General features: G+C 43.7%; 2 protein-coding genes across 8 annotated transcripts in view; one reads left to right on the top strand and one right to left on the bottom strand.

Annotated features, from left to right (window-relative positions):
* The first annotated feature begins 77 nt into the window (after nt 1-77).
* usp42 (ubiquitin specific peptidase 42) overlaps nt 78-18,025 on the top strand; it is a 25,418-nt gene continuing 7,470 nt past the window's right edge. For 2 of the 5 annotated variants that reach the window (XM_037277777.1, XM_037277776.1), the window contains exons 1-21: nt 78-326; nt 1,527-1,773; nt 2,083-2,289; nt 2,396-2,506; nt 2,641-2,740; nt 2,842-2,909; nt 2,993-3,063; nt 3,160-3,242; nt 3,336-3,447; nt 3,525-3,665; nt 3,765-3,865; nt 3,984-4,152; nt 4,272-4,916; nt 5,038-5,120; nt 5,264-6,232; nt 6,362-6,627; nt 6,701-6,776; nt 6,902-8,899; nt 11,354-11,453; nt 11,661-11,748; nt 14,573-14,696. In XM_037277777.1, coding sequence (XP_037133672.1) covers nt 1,536-1,773; nt 2,083-2,289; nt 2,396-2,506; nt 2,641-2,740; nt 2,842-2,909; nt 2,993-3,063; nt 3,160-3,242; nt 3,336-3,447; nt 3,525-3,665; nt 3,765-3,865; nt 3,984-4,152; nt 4,272-4,916; nt 5,038-5,120; nt 5,264-6,232; nt 6,362-6,627; nt 6,701-6,738 — 3,402 coding nt within the window. In that variant the 5' untranslated portion in view covers nt 78-326; nt 1,527-1,535 and the 3' untranslated portion in view covers nt 6,739-6,776; nt 6,902-8,899; nt 11,354-11,453; nt 11,661-11,748; nt 14,573-14,696. The remainder of the gene's footprint in view (nt 327-1,526; nt 1,774-2,082; nt 2,290-2,395; nt 2,507-2,640; nt 2,741-2,841; nt 2,910-2,992; nt 3,064-3,159; nt 3,243-3,335; nt 3,448-3,524; nt 3,666-3,764; nt 3,866-3,983; nt 4,153-4,271; nt 4,917-5,037; nt 5,121-5,263; nt 6,233-6,361; nt 6,628-6,700; nt 6,777-6,901; nt 8,900-11,353; nt 11,454-11,660; nt 11,749-14,572; nt 14,697-18,025) is intronic. The other 3 variants (XM_037277778.1, XM_037277779.1, XM_037277780.1) reach the window with 3 other exon arrangements.
* The window catches only part of LOC119138123 (cytohesin-3), a 14,527-nt gene continuing 5,045 nt past the window's right edge, over nt 8,544-18,025 (bottom strand). For 2 of the 3 annotated variants that reach the window (XM_037277900.1, XM_037277901.1), the window contains exons 3-14: nt 15,312-15,394; nt 15,139-15,203; nt 14,724-14,790; nt 14,517-14,635; nt 13,862-13,942; nt 13,672-13,784; nt 13,086-13,234; nt 12,860-12,971; nt 11,842-11,918; nt 10,941-11,012; nt 10,701-10,855; nt 8,544-9,825 (exon numbers count right to left, since the gene is read on the bottom strand). In XM_037277900.1, coding sequence (XP_037133795.1) covers nt 9,753-9,825; nt 10,701-10,855; nt 10,941-11,012; nt 11,842-11,918; nt 12,860-12,971; nt 13,086-13,234; nt 13,672-13,784; nt 13,862-13,942; nt 14,517-14,635; nt 14,724-14,790; nt 15,139-15,203; nt 15,312-15,394 — 1,166 coding nt within the window. In that variant the 3' untranslated portion in view covers nt 8,544-9,752. The remainder of the gene's footprint in view (nt 9,826-10,700; nt 10,856-10,940; nt 11,013-11,841; nt 11,919-12,859; nt 12,972-13,085; nt 13,235-13,671; nt 13,785-13,861; nt 13,943-14,516; nt 14,636-14,723; nt 14,791-15,138; nt 15,204-15,311; nt 15,395-18,025) is intronic. The other variant, XR_005101079.1, reaches the window with a different exon arrangement.

Here is an 18,025-nt window from a genome sequence, read left to right as displayed (position 1 = left end):
GTCTACGAAGATAGTGTAATATATGCGGTAACGTCAGTCGAAATGTTTTTCGAATCCATCGGCGTCATGTATGAATTGATTTGTATGTGGAACGCGCACGGTGATGAATGTGCATGTACACAAAGGTCGGTGGCACGAACGTGCGACGGATCTGCACGAAACGCAGTCAAACGATGGAGGGAGCCAATCACAGACCTAGTTTGATCCCAGGTGCCCGGATGTTGCCGTGGAAAGCTCATCTACGTCATTGTTCACCGCCGGACACCAGCTTGGAAATAAGGAATGGCTTTACAATCGCTACAAACGTGCTTTTAACAATATTCCAGGTGAGTGTCTCGACGCTTTTATGATCAAGTGGGTATTCAACGACACGGCCGTCGCGTTCTGGTGGACCCGAGTCGCTCCGGTTTGTTGTGGCATCCTTACACCGGTACTGTCATGTCTCCTGGAGCGGCGCAATGAACACACGGCTGCCGGTGTCGAGCCCCTCCTTTAGCTACGCGTTCGTGAACCAAGGCCATCATGCTATACAATCAAAATACTTTTCCAAAAACGAAACCGCAACGTAGTGTTCGATCGCTAAGAGACTCGCTGTGCTCTCCGCCATGTCAGCCCCGTCCATCGTGCTAAGTCGGCTAACGTTAGCACGTCTTGTTAGCTCTTTAGCTTTTGCGTAATGGTCGCCGTTTCCATGGTGTTCGTCTATACAACATTCACACCAGTTTGTTATTCAAGCTCTGTTGACTGCGTGAAGAAATGTTTAAAATCCATTATTGTGTTCCTGCAACAAACCATTCATGTTTGAGGAATGCTTTATTGTGATTGAACGGCTGTGCGCGCGACAGGCCTAGCCGCCAACGTGAGTCAGTAACGGGGAGTGGGAGGGAACAGCTGCTTCCCAACCAGGAAATTCGCCCGTTTTTTTTTCTCACCTTTACACACAACTTTATCCAAGAGAAAATAAAAAGTGAAAGCGTTTTTTTTAAAAGCTCTTTTTAACAACGCGTGATAAAAATTTTTTATGACGACGCTAGTACGTTTTTGATCTCCCAAGAAATGCTATTTAAGGGCAAGTGGAGCCTTTTACGTGTGAATGATCACATTCAGTATAACTTCTTTGCTGTTTTGTAATAACTAAAAGTGAGATTGTATAACGATTTGTCAAGCTGTTGCAATTGTTTTTTATTTTGTACGTTTGTTGTCTCTGCTGATGAAATTCTATTAAATTGTCCACAACTTAATGGGGAACCGTGCAATCACAACATATGAAAGCCACATTTTGATTTGGTATAAAAGTCATTAAATCGTAGGTTCATTTATTACTCTAAAATATCCATTAGTGTGAAAATGAAAGAAAGGTTGTGTACATATGTCCTGTGATTGGCCAGCAACCAGTCCAAGGTGTACTCTGCCTATTGCCAATGTCAACTCATGAACCAAACAGAGCACAAGCGCTCTCAAGAATTTGTAAACTGTGATTCTTGCCTGCCCTAAAATCTTTTATGTTTCCCCCCCCCCACCCACAGCAATGAACTATGACCATTGTTGACAGATCCTCCGAAAATTCTGACCACGAGTCAGTCGGTTGCAAGAGATCCCCCTTCACCAGTGGAGACGGGATGGACAGCAGCTGTTCCAGCAGCTGGGCAGTGGGTCCCACCCTACCCACTGACTCGCCGCGGCTGAAGGTTCCGGGGGGCTGCTTGGGCCCGACGCCTGGCGCCGTTGTCTACAATAGCACGCCTCCCTCCGTGGACCGGCCCAAGGAGCATGGTAGGGGGACAGATGAGTGTGTGAATAATAATTGACAAGAATTCAAGCTGAGCTGAATAAACCGTCTTTGATCTATGCTTTGTGTCAACTCAGGAATAGAAATAACTTTTTACAAAGGCTGTGCTTTGTCTTTAGATACCGTTACAAAAAGTATCTTTCATATTTTAGAACATGTTGAATATATGTACTTAATGGCCCAGCTTCCTTTTTCTGTGCTAAATAGGCAATACAGCACAATGGCAGGAACTGGTCCTATGAGCTACTCTTGAGAAATGTACTCAGTCTAATTTTAGTCTGTTGTGTGTCCAGTGTTGTGCAGCGGCGATGGCATTGACATGCCGCAGAAGGTCCTCTTCTCTCCCGAGCGTCTTAGCCTAAAGTGGAACCAGGTTCATCGCATAGGCGCCGGCCTGCAGAACATGGGCAACACTTGTTTCCTCAACTCGGCCCTCCAGTGTCTCACCTACACGCCGCCATTTGCCAACTACATGCTGTCACGGGAACACTCGAAAACATGTATGTATGTTTTTTTTGTTTTTGTTTGGGTCAGGGTTGTCTGCCTTCTAGCTATCAGTCATGTTTGATGTATTTTTCTCTTTTTTTTTGTTCTGTGATGCCACAGGTCACGAGCCAGGCTTCTGTATGATGTGCACCATGCAAAACCACATCATTCAAGTTTTTGCCAACTCTGGGAACGTTATTAAGCCAATGGGTGTGCTGAACGAGCTCAAAAGTAAGTACAGGCGTTTTGTCTTTACTCAGAGTGAACAACAGGTGGCGCTGTTTATCTGTTTACTTTCATGAATTTGGAGGGAACTGGTTTTCCGGTGCTAGTCCGTTTCTTATGCTGTACTCTTCCCAACGCAGGAATCGCGAAGCACTTCCGCTATGGAAGCCAGGAGGATGCCCATGAATTTATTAGGTACACGGTGGATGCTATGCAAAAGTCCTGCTTGCCTGGAACCAAGTAAGTTTCATCCTTAGTGGAGGATTTGCAATAAACACGACGGGAAAGTCTTTCGTTGCTGCATTTGCTTGTGAGTTAAGACCTTCTGTGTTGTATGGCAGATTGGACAGGCAAACGCAGGCGACCACTTTTATTCATCAGGTATTTGGTGGTTACCTAAGGTCCAGAGGTAAGTTTGTGACATCAATTTGTGGATATTATTTTTTTATAATATCTTGAATCTGATGAACTCTGTTTTTGTTTCTCTTTCAGTTAAATGTTTAAACTGCAAAGCAGTCTCTGATACATTTGACCCTTTTCTGGACATCACTCTAGAAATCAAAGTAACTCCACAGGATAGATTTGTTCTTCAGCATGCTTTGCTCATTTTTTTTTTTTCTTTTCAAGGGATCTAACCTGTCGATTGCTTCTCTTTGCAGATGGCACCCAGTGTTTCGAAGGCTCTAGAGCAGTTTGTCAAGCCAGAGCAGCTGGATGGGGAGAATGCCTACAAGTGCTCCAAGTACGTCTTCACACAATGATCAAATTTTTCCGGGGCATTTTTTTACGTGGTGTTTTGCCGGTACTCACCCAAAAAAAAAACGTTTTTCCCCAGGTGCAAAAAAATGGTCACTGCCTCAAAGAGATTCACGATCCATCGCAGCGCCAATGTCCTCACCCTGTCGCTGAAACGCTTCGCCAACTTCAGTGGAGGAAAAATCACAAAAGTGCGTTCCAGCAATTCAACTCAATTACAGACCTGTCGGTTATTTTCGTGTTTATCAACTTGTCGTTTGCTCGTCAGGATGTGAAATATCCCGAGTACCTGGACCTGCGGCCCTTCATGTCGCAGTCGCAAGGAGAGCCACAACTCTACGGGCTGTTTGCTGTTCTGGTCCACTCTGGATTCAGCTGCCACGCTGGACACTACTTCTGCTATATTAAGGTACGGTGAGCCAATTCGCTGATTTGTTGTGCTTGCCGCAAGCTCGCTCTCGTTTCACTATGCCTAAATACTGACGATCCAAAGTTTTGTGTCTCGCAGGCAAGCAATGGTCAGTGGTTTCAGATGAACGATTCGTCTGTGACTGTAAGCGACATTAGGTCTGTTCTTAACCAGCAGGCTTATGTCCTCTTCTACATCAAGTGAGTAAACCTTTCACATGCAATAATTAACTTTCAAGATTTGTCTATTTGTATATTTCATTGGCTGTCTGTCTTTCGTCTCATCGCTAATGTTCCGGCTCTTATGTGGTTTCACAAGGTCCAGTGACGGAAAGAAAGAAGGGGACTATGGTCACATGACCCATAACTCAGCTGCACCCGGCCAGTCATCACCTCGACCCATTGTGATTCCCCGCATCAACACCACCGCCCATCACAACAACAATGGCGGCTTCATCGGACCACAGCTGCCCCCGCACATGAACAAGGTAATGCTGATCCCAAAAACGCTACGAATTATGAATACTACATTTTCAGTCTCCCAATATTATTAAAAGAAATGAACCGGTGTTATTGGTGTTTGACCAAGTTTGTGTCCCCTCTGTAGAATTCTCTCCACATGAATGGGAACGGGTCTTTGAGGGAGTGTCCCAAGCCCAGCACCAGCAGCAGCATTGCTGGAAAACCCAACCACAGCGCGGCCTCCTCTTCTTCCACGTCGCACTTGGCCAGCCAGCCTTCAGCGATCCCAGAGCACGAGAAGCGCCTGAAGCTGTCCTTCTGCATCGGCCAAGGCAAACCAAATCGTCCGGCGGCGTCCTCCTCCTCCTCCTCGTCGTCATCGGCCAGCAGCTCCACCGCCACCTCGTCCTCGAGCTCTTTACCCTCCTCCTCCCAGTCTACCTCAGAGGCTCGCTTCATCCCAAGTCAGGTGAACCACGTCAACGGCACGCCGAGCAGTAACGGGGAGCACCAGGCCGGCGGGAACGGCTCGTCGTTCTTGGTGCCGTACGGCCAAGAGTTGTCGGAAGAGTCGGACCAAGAGAACGGCGGGTCCCTGGATAATGGCTGCTCAGTGGAGAGTCACATGAATGGTAACAAAAGAACAAGGGAGGACTTTGCCAATGGCGACTCTGGCGCGCACCACAATGGAAACGGTGTAAATGGAATTTCCCACAGCATATCTAAAAACATACAAAACGGACACCATCATGGACTTCAAAAAGTCAATGGTCATAATAGTGTTGAAAAGGTAAGCTAAAGTTTTCCTTTTAATTCTACGCTCACATAATGTAATGAGATGTAATGTGCAGTCCCACAACACTAAATTCTGATATGTTGTTTAAAAACGACCTCGTCTTTTTCCCTTTCAGATCTCGGTCAGTAGTGAGGGAAGTTTGTCATCAGAGGGGAGTTCGACTGTGAATGGAGTAGACACTGATCACTGTCAACCAAGGTAGCTTTTCAAATTCAACTCTTTTTATTACATTAGCCTAAAGATCCCGATTCAGATTTTTAATTTAATTTGCTTATGCCTAACTGATGCTATATGACCGCTCTTGACCTTGTTTGCCTGCTTTGTTGTCGTTGTGCTCGCAGCAAAGAGTCGTTGTCATCCCAGGCTAGTTCTGTTCAGAGGGTCCAACCCGCCGCCAGCGAAAGCCAGAAACTCTCCCCCGACGTAAGGGCGACACGAGTGGCCGATCCCCCGCCTGAGCAAACGGCCTGCGAAACCGCATCCGCTTCCACCAGCAAAATTCATTCCTCGGCATCTAGCGAGTCCGCGTCCATCAGTCTCCCAGCCACCTCGCCCGACTCCTCCCACAGCACCAGCGGCACGTGCGCGCCTCTACCGAAGAGTCCCGATGAAGTCACGAATGCCCCATTGACCAACGGCTCATCGGCGGCGGCCTCCAAAGGCCGTGCAGAGGTGAGAGATCATCTCCGGCCCAGTCCGCCTTCCAGAAGCTACGAAAGACAGTCATCGCGGGAAAGGGGTCGGGACCGGACGTACTCGTCTGACTGGAGCAGGGACAGAGAGCGAAACTACAACAGGAGTCAGGAGAGGGACGCAACTCACTACAGACGGGACAACAGAGACCACCATTACAACCACCACCGCTCATACAGGGACTATTACTACCGGGACTGGGAGAGCGAACGTCGCTGGGAGCGGACTCCCTACCACCCCAGGGAGCGGGACCACGACCGCTGCTCACACCACTACCACTTTTATCACCACCACCACCGATCCAGGGAAGACCGCGATTACCAGCGCAGGAGTTACGGCAACTCCTACCGCCACAAGTCTCACGGCCAATGGAGGCGGGATCAGGACAGCTGGGAAGTTCGCGGGATGAGGGACGATGGCAGGGAAAGGGACCACCACCACCTCTATCGGGGGACGTCGCCCAACAGGTCGCCGTATCGGCACGCTCATCCGGGGTCGGAGGACCAGAATCCTCGGCGGAGCGGTCGCTCTGTGAGCTCTGAGGAGCGGCATAGCAAAAAACACAAAAAGAGCAAGAAGAAGAAATCAAAGGATAAAGAGCGACACCGTGAGAGTGGGTAAGTCAGTCAACCTGAAGCGGAACTCGTTTTCGTTACTCGTCTGGCCGGACCAGGGGAAGGCAAACCTTTGTGCCACATTTGCTACCTCTGCATTAGTCTCAACAGTACTCATTGGATTTATTTCAGGAGCTCCGACTCAGACCAAGGCTATGAAGTTAAAAAAAAGAAAAAGAGGCGGCACCAGAGCGAGCAACGCAGCCCGGACGGCGGCCACAGGAGCCGCAGCAGCGAAGAACGCCAGTGCCGCAAACGCCGTCACTCCAAGGATGCCAAGCAAGACGAGGACAGCTGCTCACCGGACAAACGCCGCCGCCTCGACTACGACCACAATGGCACCTCCCCCGCCGGACCTGCACACGGGCCATTTCACAGTCACCTTAACGGATACGCAGGTCCGTTCATAGTATTCTCAACTTACACGAAGGCAAACAAAAGTCCGAAATAAAAGCTCACTGTGTTTCATAGGAAACGGTTACAGCCAAACCAACGTTGTATCCCACTGATGGTCCGGTTTGCCGAGAAGTACCATGAAGCACTGAAAGTGAGTCACGGGTCACATTATGGACTTGACATCCACTTACAAAAATCATTTTTTGTGCTCTGTACGTATGTTTGTCCACCTCTGCTTTCCATCTCTCATTATGTTTTATACTTGTGTTGTTCCAGACCCCCTTGCCTAGACATACAGCGGAGGAATGATTCATTGATCTGGTGCTTCATTGGGAGGGGGGTTGTATTTTTACCACACGTCAAGTGTTATATATATATTCACTTTTAAAGCATTGATTTTTTTTAGTTGCAGTAACGCTCCTACTCTCGTCGGACGCGAACGATGACAAATATTAATATATTCGTGTATGGGACACACAAAAGCCTGGAGCTTAAAACATCTCGACTGCTGCTCAGTGGAACTCAGGACTCAAACTCATCATCCACTCGCTTCACGTGAAAGGGAAACACAAGCGCTGCTGAAAACAAGTTTGGAAGGTGGGTACTACGTGCGTGGATGGTTTTGAGTTTCCTTCATCTTCACTTCTGGGTTGGGGGGGGGGGGGTAAATGGGTGGGAGGTGTGGAAATTCTGAACAAACAAGCAAGCAAGGCTTCACTCACTGATACCCTGGATCCACGATGCCCTGGACTGACACATTTCCCCTACGTTTGTTTAGGTTCTCTTCTAACACACTTTACTATTTTAAACTTGTTTCTCTTCTTCTGAGTCATTCCTTTCGGTCTTTCTTTCAGCTCATGTTCTATTTTAATGAAACCGAAAAAAAGATTATGTAATCGCAGTTATAAATGGGGGGAAAAAAACTACAGAAAATCCTGTTTGCGTCGACTAGCATCATAAGGAATACTGTGAATTTAATTTTTGAACTGTACTATCAGTTACTTTTATATACACATATATATATATATATATATATATAAAACTCCTGTATCAGGATTATAAATAGATGTTGTTTTGCTTTATTTGTTTTTAGACAAACGTGTTAATTCTGCTCATATTCTCTGAAATTATGGCAGCCATGAGTACGGATTGTGTTTTGTTTTGCAACTTTTTGCCAGAAGTTGAAAACTTGTATTATTCCTTTAATTTAGCATGTCAGCATTTATACATTGTACAAGGTAAATGCCTTAAAATACATTTTGTTAATGTCAGAAATTGTACTGTTGTTTTTGTGTGTGGAAAACTGCACTGGAATAGCTGGAAAAGTGTTCTAAATATTTGAGGGGCGATTAGAAAACCTTTTTGTATTTTTCACAAAATAGATTGTCATATCTATGTGTACACCATACAGTAAAGAAGCACTTAAATGAATAATAATAACCTGTTGAAGGGTCTAGTCATTAAAAAAAAAAAAAACTAAAAATGGCTTATGAAATAACCAAAGAACTGCTCAGTGATCATACTAGATGTTTTTTTCCAACATCCTATACTGTATATTGTTTTTTACACCCCCACCATCATTTTGCATCGTTATTCTCTTGCTAATGTTATTCAAACACTTTTCCATGATTGTAAAGTGCTGAACTAAATGATGAATGGTCACTCAATCACTTGGAAAATACAGTACATAAAAACAAAAACAATGTACATCATATACATGCAGATTGTAAATCGATTTTGTTAAAAATTAAGGAAATAAATTACAAAAAAAATTACAAAGGTGGATCATCAAATTTGTGTTGCTATTCTAAAGACACCAAATAATACAAAAGTGCAAATTATTCCCAGTATGCTAACTAATATTCCAAGAACGGGAACACATATTTCACAAATAAAATACACTCCTCCCCAAACATTATTTAGCTATTTGGCTTTTAGGTCGGATTTTAGGATGAAACTAAAATGCATTTAAATCAAGTTTTAATTAAAATGAATGGAAATGCTATTAATTGTGATCCTTCTGTTGTGTATGCCTGGGCCGCTAGGAGGCAGTGTAATATGGACGTCACACAAGGCGGACCTCTCGCGTGATCACGCTTGACGTCACAAGCGCGAAGAGAAGCTGGCAGGTACTTCCGGGTATACACCGAAACTTGCCGAATGTTCGTAAATATTTCGTGGAGGAGCGTTGTAAGATGGTATTGTCGACAAAAAATAATTTGCTCTGTAAAATGCTCTTTGGGGAGTCTAGTTTTATACAAAGAACGACATTGGGTAAGGAGGACATGTTTTATTTATCACCGCCTCCTTGTTCGTCAGTCAGGGCGCTGCTTCAATTGGCTACACTCTCTTGCGTCACACAACGTCGGCAATAGCTAAATTTCCTATATTATTTAGTATTTACTAATAAGTAGTCGGCTTTCCCCACACACAAAAAAAGTTTTAGGTCTCAATTTATTGAACATGTTTAATGTTTAAGCTCTAAATACACCTCAAATATAATGATAATCTTATAACGATAGTCGAGCATTATGCGTCCTTGGGCGGGAAAGGGTCTTCATGTGTTCACCCACTTTGGCTTTTTGACTAATTTACTGTTTTCGCTGTCTTTGTGGTTGTCCCATTTGCCATAAGTGAAGCGCTTTGTTACAGGTGAGGGTGTTGTAAACTGCGCTTTATAAATACATTTGCATTGGGTTGTATTGTCCTTAAGCTCGAGTCACTCGTAACTCAAGGCAGCACTGTAATGCATCTTATGTTCATCCTGAAATTGCATCTAGAAGCCCAATATCCCTAATAGTTTCGAGTCTATTGGGGTTTTGTGTTTGTCTATAGCCACAAATAAGTCAGTGCATTTTGCATATACAAATCAGACCAGCTGATTTTGTTTGAGGCTTTCATCAAGACAGGATTGTTCAGAATGGTACCCATCAGCTGAGTGAAGTACATGTCATTCCTCGTAATATCCGCCAGAGGGTGTTAAAGTCTTTACAGACAAAGTCTTAACAGACGTGTCCCACCAAAATGTTGCCCATAGTGCAACTCCTGATCCTCAAGTGAAAGTTTGATTTTGCTGGACTCGGACGTGGCAGTGATCCAAAGGAAAGAAGTTGAAAGATGCCTTTGGTTATTTCTTATTGGCTATCCTCCTCTTCCTGGTGGCCAACATATCATAGAAAGGATCTCTGCTGATGCTGGCTCTGGAGACATTGGAGAGAAAGCATATCTTTTATAAAAAATAAAAAAAATGAATGCAAAAAGATGCACTGCTGCAAGAGATCTATTCTGATTTCTATGTTGTATTATTCAGGATTAATGTATTGCAGATGCCAGGAACCACCCTTGATTTCATATATAACTCTTACTCTATATTGCAGATTTTAATTGTTTTAAATAGAGCTAGTCTCATAAATGTATACGTTGTTCCACAATTTTTTCTAAATTAATATGTACACTTGTATGATTTTTTTGGTAAATGTTTGCAGTCATGGAAACACAGCGTAGTAGTACTTAGCATGTCTGCCTCAGTTTTTCTTCCTTTGTGAAGGTGAACTCCGACACTAAAATTGCTCCATTTACATGCACGTCAATGCTAAGTGGATTGTAGCACCATTAGAGCGCAAGAGGGAGGGTTTAATAAAATTTAGAGCTCTGAAATCCCATCCATCCATTTTCTATAGCCTTTTTACTCATTAGGGTCACATCAGGGGGTGTTGGAGCACAGGTAAGTATGCTGAGTTCACACAAACTCCACAAAGGAAGGCCAGTCCCACACATGCTAACCACTAGGTCAACATGTGTGCACGTGTGTGTCCGTTTACTCGCGCTAATCAAAGGGAAGTGAGCTTATCCAACAAAGCAGAAGTCACCTCGTGCGTTATCTGTGCCAGGAGTGTGAGAAACAGACTCCTGTTCGGTCACCAGTGCATGTGTGTGTCTTTCCATTGTGTGTGTATGGCAACACATGTACAAGTGGTGTGTCATCGTCAAGGTCACCCATGAGAAGCCGACACATGGGATGTGTCTAAGTGCCCCTTCGGTGTAAATGGATCCGCATAAACACAGCCAAGCTCACTTGATGGATTTGATCCATTCCTCCTTCTCCTCGGGCGTGGGGGCCGAGATTCTGTAAACCACGTGGTTGCCCTCCACCACGCGTCCGTCCGCTTCCGTTTTGCAGGCCTTGATGACCTGCCCTTTGTGGTTAGGGTTGTAGAGCTCGAAGCAGTTCTAGGGGACATAACAGAAAAGCCAAGGGCGTGTGAAAATCTGTCTCCAAGAAAGAAAATGTAAAGAATTTAACATGTGTTTTTACCGGTTTCCTAGGTTCATCCACTTCACGGATACTCAGGTTTTCCAAGGGGATAATCCCACGGGGCTCTTTATCCTGCAAAAATAAACCTCAGCGTGACCTAGCCAGTAATAACAATTAAAATTATGTCACTAAACAGTTAGTGCAACATAATTGTTTTGTGCTTTAATTCAATTGGCCTCCTCCTGGCCACCAGGGAGTAAAATGTGTAGAGACGGTCACAGTTGTTTTTCACAGAGGATAAAGAATATATGCTACATGTTGCTGCAGCACAATATGCATTATACGCCACAACATCAATGCCAGTTTCGGTAGTTCATCATGCATTGGGTGTTATCATTAAGTTAGCAGACTTTTGTAAGGCAAACAGATTTGTTGATTATTCTTTACGTGTAATTCTTTTGTTTTCTTTCCAGTCAACTGAGAATGGCAGTTAACAGCTTCAAGGTGTTTTTTTTTTTTATCTTCAAAGAATTGTTCTTGGAACGACCAAACTGCTGCTTGTTGTAAAGTGAGGTGAGTGAGTTCGCTGCAGCTGTTTAACTAGCCAAATATTTTCTAGCTTGTATCGGTAAAGAAATCGTGAGTCGGGGCACCGCTATATTATTTTGCTGTTATTTGCTGGCATCACAAGACCAACTGTTGAAATGAATTGGATCAAATCAGATTCAGTCCAACTGTCTAGTAGTTGTCCTGTATTTAACGTCATTGCTTTGTCCTTAGGTGAAAGTTTACAATGATGGTAACGTCTACAGCCATGATGTGCCAACACCGTTCGTCGAGGTCCAGGAGCAAAAATGACATTAACAAGGTAAAATAAATAATTTAGTCAAATCATTTTTACCTTTGAGCCTAGAAGTTTGCCCACAGCAAAAAATCTGCACATATTGAATTATCTACTTACGGTTGTGTATTCAAAGTAATACAGGCAGTTGTCTGTCAGTATGAACCACCTCCTCTTCCACGTCTTCACCCTGCCGCCTGTTCACATGCAAAAAAAGAAAAACAAGTGCAAGGCTTAGAGTATAAAATGTGAAATTCTTTTATGTTTCATTTTGAAAGTCAGGCTGACGAATAATCGCCTTGGCACAGAGTTGGTGGCAAAAGTACGGAGTTGCTTTTCCCTTAAAGGAAATATCAAGTCACAATCCCGCCATCTGCTCGCATCGTTTAGTGAAAGTAGATTATTCGGATTAGTGGATATTCTGTGCTGTAATTAACCTGTGTAATAAAAAACAAGGTTATGGCTTAGCGCTATGCACACGTCTGCCGCAGACTGCACCAAGCAGCCGTTAAACTGATGTAATCAATATGTAATGTTCGCTTGACCTAGATTTTTCTACAGGGGATGTGAAATCAACGTGTGAAAAATAAAATGTTGCCTTTGCTGCTCAGAGTTTCAACCCAAAAAACATGAATTGAAATGTATTTTTCTTGCAGGGAAACTGTACTGGCTTTTCACTTTATTTTTTTTAATTAGGAATTAAATTTTGGGGGCAATTGACAACTGTTAAGTCGTCAGGCAAGCAGGGCAGGACCAGAGGGAGGATAATAAAAAGGCGAGAAGGTCTCCATTATTTCTCTCCATGAGCAGCCACACAGCAGTGGGCACGCATTCCCCACCAGTCCATTCTTTAAAAAGTTCAGCATGACTGTGTTTTGACAGGACCCTTTGTCTTTTTTTTTTTTTTTTTTAGGGCAGCTTCAACTCATATCTATCTGTGGTCCTTAATGCTGTTGTATAATGAAGAGAATGGGGCTTCACCATAATTCGTGAAAGGCTAAGGTGACAAAATGGCAATTTTCACATTTTCACCGCGTGGGTCGGCCTCCCACGAGGCTGAGTTAATGAAAACGCCAACACCAAATTGTCGGCAACATTAGTGTTGAGATGATTCTATTATCGCTGGCCATTTACATACCAAGCTTTAAGAGCCAGCCTTCTCTGTCGGGGTTGAAGAAGGTATGCGTCAGATCATTCCCGTCATCCTCCGGGATCTTAAACGGCTCGTTTTTTATGCTCTCGTAAAGGTTCTGCGGAAAATGGCGGGGGGGGGGGCGGTCACAGTTCATCAGAGTCGAAAAAGGCTCATTTATGGCAAAGGAGGCCACCGCCGTACACAAACGCTCCGTGCGACAAATCCTCACCCTGAGAAGCTCCTCTGGCAAGTCTCCGCCTTCGTTGATCCCTCTGTTCATGGAGATGAAACGCTCCACGGGGGGCTTGTCTCTAACGTTGGGGTTATGCAGGCTGGTATTCAGCATGATGATAGCAAACGACAGCACGTAGCAAGTATCTGGAAGCAGTGTTACAATTGATGTTACGTCTAAATGTACGTAAGTTCCCTCTGCTTTACCTCCTCGTGTACGCATAAGGAACGTCTTTCACGCTGTAAAACATCTTCAAATATTTACGAGTGTGTTGTCGTTCCTGCGTTCGTCACCAGACTGCGTTCTCACTCAGCCAGGTCGTGTCTTTGTGAATTATGGATGCAGCGGCTCTTTGCTCATCCGCCGTGCGGAGCCGTGATGTTACTTAAGTCTGCTTGATCCTTATTGAGCCTTAGTTACAGCAACTCGTGCATCTTATTGTCATGTTTTTAAGCGTATTGGATTTAAAGGTGGCTTGTGCAGATATAACACAATGTTTTCAAGCCATTAAAAAAATATATATATCATTTTTTATGGGATTATTTTGGCTGGTAACCAAGGTCATTCTAAAACGTTCACATACCTGTAGACTGGAAGACCCCCGGGTTGCACTGGCAGTAGCGCGAAGCAAAGGCCTCCATCATGCGATCGATCTTCTGAGCTTCACCTGGCAAACGGAAACTCCACAGGAATTGCCTGAAAGACAAACAGGAAGTTGGCGTCACGAGCTGTCAGGATGTGTTTAACGACGTGTGTTTTTATTTTTCGCTGACCGTAGCGCTTGGACGAGGTTGAGGTCAGCAAACTCGTGTAGCTCCACAAAAGCCTGCAGCACCTTAATGTTGAAGTCATCCCTGGTGGGCGAGCAAACACATTCCGCGTCGGAAAAAACAAAAACGCAATCCACACGCAACTCGGTAAACAGGTGTCGAAATGGGCCTTCCCTCAGCATTCTTGTCGTGATTACTAATTTATTCGCACAAGATGCTGAGAGGTGGCGTGTGGAAGCAATTTAAACAGCTGGCCTGTGCTTTGCATTTCCTCGGCCCTCAAGGCATTGGCGCATGTGTCAGATTGATGAAAAACAGCTCAACCCCAAACCGCACACTGGTTTGTGGGGTCGTTGGTGGTTTCTGCGGTGAAACCCGCTCATACGAGCCTCCGTTGTCTTTTTATGAGCCAAATACTTTTGTCTGTTGAGCAAAGTTTCGAAATGATAACATTCCTGAGTTATTTGGACCGGGGGTTGTGTTGTCTTTGAATGTGTGCGCAGTTTAAATCATCTGGAGCCAGACAAAAATCAAGCCAAGAACAACAACTTCCATTTGTCGGCCATTGAAGCGTTTAATTTGGCATAATTCTATAGGTACCCAAATTAAGTCAACTAGCACAGGTCAAACTTGGCAAATCTTCAAACCATCATCTCACCGTTCGCCGAGGTAGTCTCCAATGACCGTCTTATTGAGACCTTCTCCTTTATACAGAAATTGCGCAATGTCTTCTGGAGTGTGCTGAAGGAGGTCGTTCTCAAGTAAGAACTGGATTCCCTGGAGGAGAGGAGGTGAGCTCCCATGAACCATTTCAAGAGCATCTGAACAAGATGGAAAGGTGAGGACACTCGAGGAAGAAAAGTACCTTTTTAGGGTCCATGTTGAATTTCTTCCTGCCCATTGCGATCTGTTTGTTTCTCTGGGATGTTTTACTGGAAGATAGGTTTGATTTGGACAGTTAAAAAAAATATCTGTACAAGTGCATCTCTAATTAACGTTTAATTTTATAATCAATTAATCTGTCGGTTAATCGATGAAACAGTTTGAAATGAAACTTTTTCAATTCCATCCCTTAATTAAAAAATAAGACATTATTTCAAACAGACAACAAATTTAATTGTGATTCAATTTGGTCGCTAACATGTTGAGGAATAGGTAAAAAATGTTGATCTTTGTTTCTTAAAGTTAAAGCAAATGTTTTTATTTTGATTCAACATAAAAATAGTCTGCTTTCATGGAGGATGACAACGATCAGAAAGTATTTTCTCCTAAATCCTTACCTCTCGCCGACACACGTCAGCTGCTCGATTTCTGTCATGACCTCGGCAATTTCACACTTCAACCTCTGCGCGACAGACATATTAATGCAAATAAGTTGGCAAAGTAGTTCAAAAGTAACCCAAATTGGTTCAAGATTGCAACGTCAGGTTTTTTGCTACAGTTTCACACACACCTCAATGTCGTCCAGCAGTTCTCTTTTCCTACGCCGGATGTTGCACAGCTCATCCTTCTCCTCCAGGGAGAGATCCTCAGGAACTAAAAGGCATGATGGAGAAAACACAGCTCATTTGTACACAGTTCACATCCTCCGCTGCACACGCGGCGACAACGCGCCAAGATCAAACAGCAAATGGAGGGATGGCGTGAAGTCGAGGGAAAAGAGAATCCAATCTGGCAGACCGGAGGAGCTGAGAATGATCAGCAAAACATGGGAAGAAAAAAAAAAAAAAAAAAGTGTCTGCTGCCTATCGCTGCTGCTCGACTGACTGTTTCACCTCCTTTAGATGGAGCGAGAAGCATCGCGAGGCGATGTCTTGAGTCTTAATTAACTCGAGAAAGAGGTTTTAATTAATCCACTTCAAAGTAACTCAGCCCACTCCTCCTTCTCCGCTCGGCCCGAGGGATAATTCTATTAATAAAACCAATCCAGATTATACGACACAGGATTCTGCGATTTAACTCGCAGCTCCAGGAAAAAAAATGAGAAAGCAGAACGGACGGACGAGTCACTTCTTGATCACCATCCATCCTACTAACACATTAAGTATGTTTGATCTCGCTTCATTAGGCTAACGTGGCACAAATCTCACCGCGGGGCTCGTCTCGCCTACATTTCGGGGAAGAAAATAACATCACTCCCTCAATTTATCCTTACGTGCCAAGATTACTCTGCTGTTTGTATCAAATTAAGAACCGTAGATCAGTGTACAACTTTGTAGCACCTGTACTTGTTGTTAAATGTGAAAACTAGTCAAAGATTGTTTGATCTTGCTTCATTAGGCAAAAGCGGCACACACAAAAAAAAAACATCACCAGTTTTCCTTACTCCCTCAAGATAAGTAAAACAAGGTCACTCAGCGAAGAGGAAAACATTCATCCCACTTTTACTTTGACATCTTGTGAGCAGAAGAGTTGCGACACATTTCAATGACCTCATTGACCGTACATATTCCTGAAGCGCTGTGTTTAGAGTTAAGGAAACTGTGGGTGTGTGGGGGGGGGGGGAAACATCTGTGGGATTTCCTGTGTGGGAACCGCGTTTAACACGTCTTAATTTTGGGGCCAAGCTTCGTTTTATCCCCATCTGCTGTCAAAGCACCGCGACAGAGAATAAAGATGTTAATTAGTGGTTGTTACCGCCGGCACTTCTACAACTATGAGTGTGGAGGATATTAAAAGCCAATTAAGGACTCATAATAGAAAAACTTTTAACGCTGTTCATAGTTTTATGAGAGGGAGTTTCCCCTCCAAATTTGTGCGGACATTTCTAGCCTATGGTCAAGTCAAGATGCACAGATACACTATCGCTGAATTGTTAGGGGTCAAGTTTAAATTGTGACTACACTTGCATCTCAAATCATCTTTCTTCATTCAAATTCATGAAAAGTGCCAATAACTTGTCCGCTGTCACCAAGTCAGCAAAATGCCAAACATAATATGGAAAAGCATCCCTTGGTTATTATTTATATCGATCAAAAACGGGCACTCAACGGCTCCCGCATTCTGCTTGCCCGAGGCCCTACATTAGCTAATGAGTTAATGTCTCCTCACGGCAACAACACGCATGATTACAATCTTGATTCATTCCAAATCTAATGAACGGTAGACATTGCTCCATGTCATAAAAGATCATCGCTATTATTAGCCCACTGCTACCATTATCCTCCAAGGCTAGATCTTATTGGTCTCTCCAAACTCATAAAATCCACTGTACAATCAGCACTCACATCTTTGTGCCAGTAGATAATCTTGTTTGGCAATGGTGGAGGGGCTTCTCTGCCAATTCCAATATTAACACTCCTCCATCAGTGACCTTCCAGGACTCTTTTCTTAATTGGGTTTCTTTAGGAAGCAGAGAAGAAGCCCTACCTGTACTCACTTTATATTTTTCCCTCCAAATTCTCCTGTCATACATTGTTGTGTGTAGAATTTTTGAACAAGGCGATCGATCATTACTTCATTCATTTTTCAGCTGCACTGTAACAGTGGTTTGAGAGAGCCCAGAAGATTTAATGTCCATCATGTGCCCAATAACACAAGTGGGCTCCCATTGTAATCTCACCCACTACCCCCTCAAAAATAAATCCCCCTAAATCTACTTTTTGGAGTAAATCCCCTGCCTCTCCGTGCACCCGAAGCAAACAACTGTCCCCCATCTGAACCACCCACTGGCGTTAACAGCTTTTTTTTTTTTTTTTTTAAATGAATGCACCCAAACCTTCACTTTCATAATTTTTACAAGGTGACGATTGTTATAAACTACATGGTTTCACTTAATTACTCCCCAAAAAAATGATCTCTGTTCATCTATGTCTACAATCTATAGTGACAAGCAAAAATAATTTACTATTTTAGTAGCAGTGGTGAAAGACTGGAAGCAATGCTAATTGCCTGACTATTGACAAACCTTCACTTTCATAATTTTTACAAGGTGACGATTGTTATAAACTACATGGTTTCACTTAATTACTCCCCAAAAAAATGATCTCTGTTCATCTATGTCTACAATCTATAGTGACAAGCAAAAATAATTTACTATTTTAGTAGCAGTGGTGAAAGACTGGAAGCAATGCTAATTGCTAAACTATTGACAAATGAAACATTGGCTGACTTATTTTGTAACTGTTGATATATATTTTTTTAAATCGTGGATTAATTGGTCAGTCC

Source organism: Syngnathus acus, chromosome 19 (assembly GCF_901709675.1).
Source record: "Syngnathus acus chromosome 19, fSynAcu1.2, whole genome shotgun sequence".
NCBI classification, from domain to species: Eukaryota; Metazoa; Chordata; class Actinopteri; order Syngnathiformes; family Syngnathidae; genus Syngnathus; species Syngnathus acus.
The sequence above is the reverse complement of the archived record's forward strand: the minus strand, read 5'-3'. Positions and strand labels throughout refer to the sequence as shown.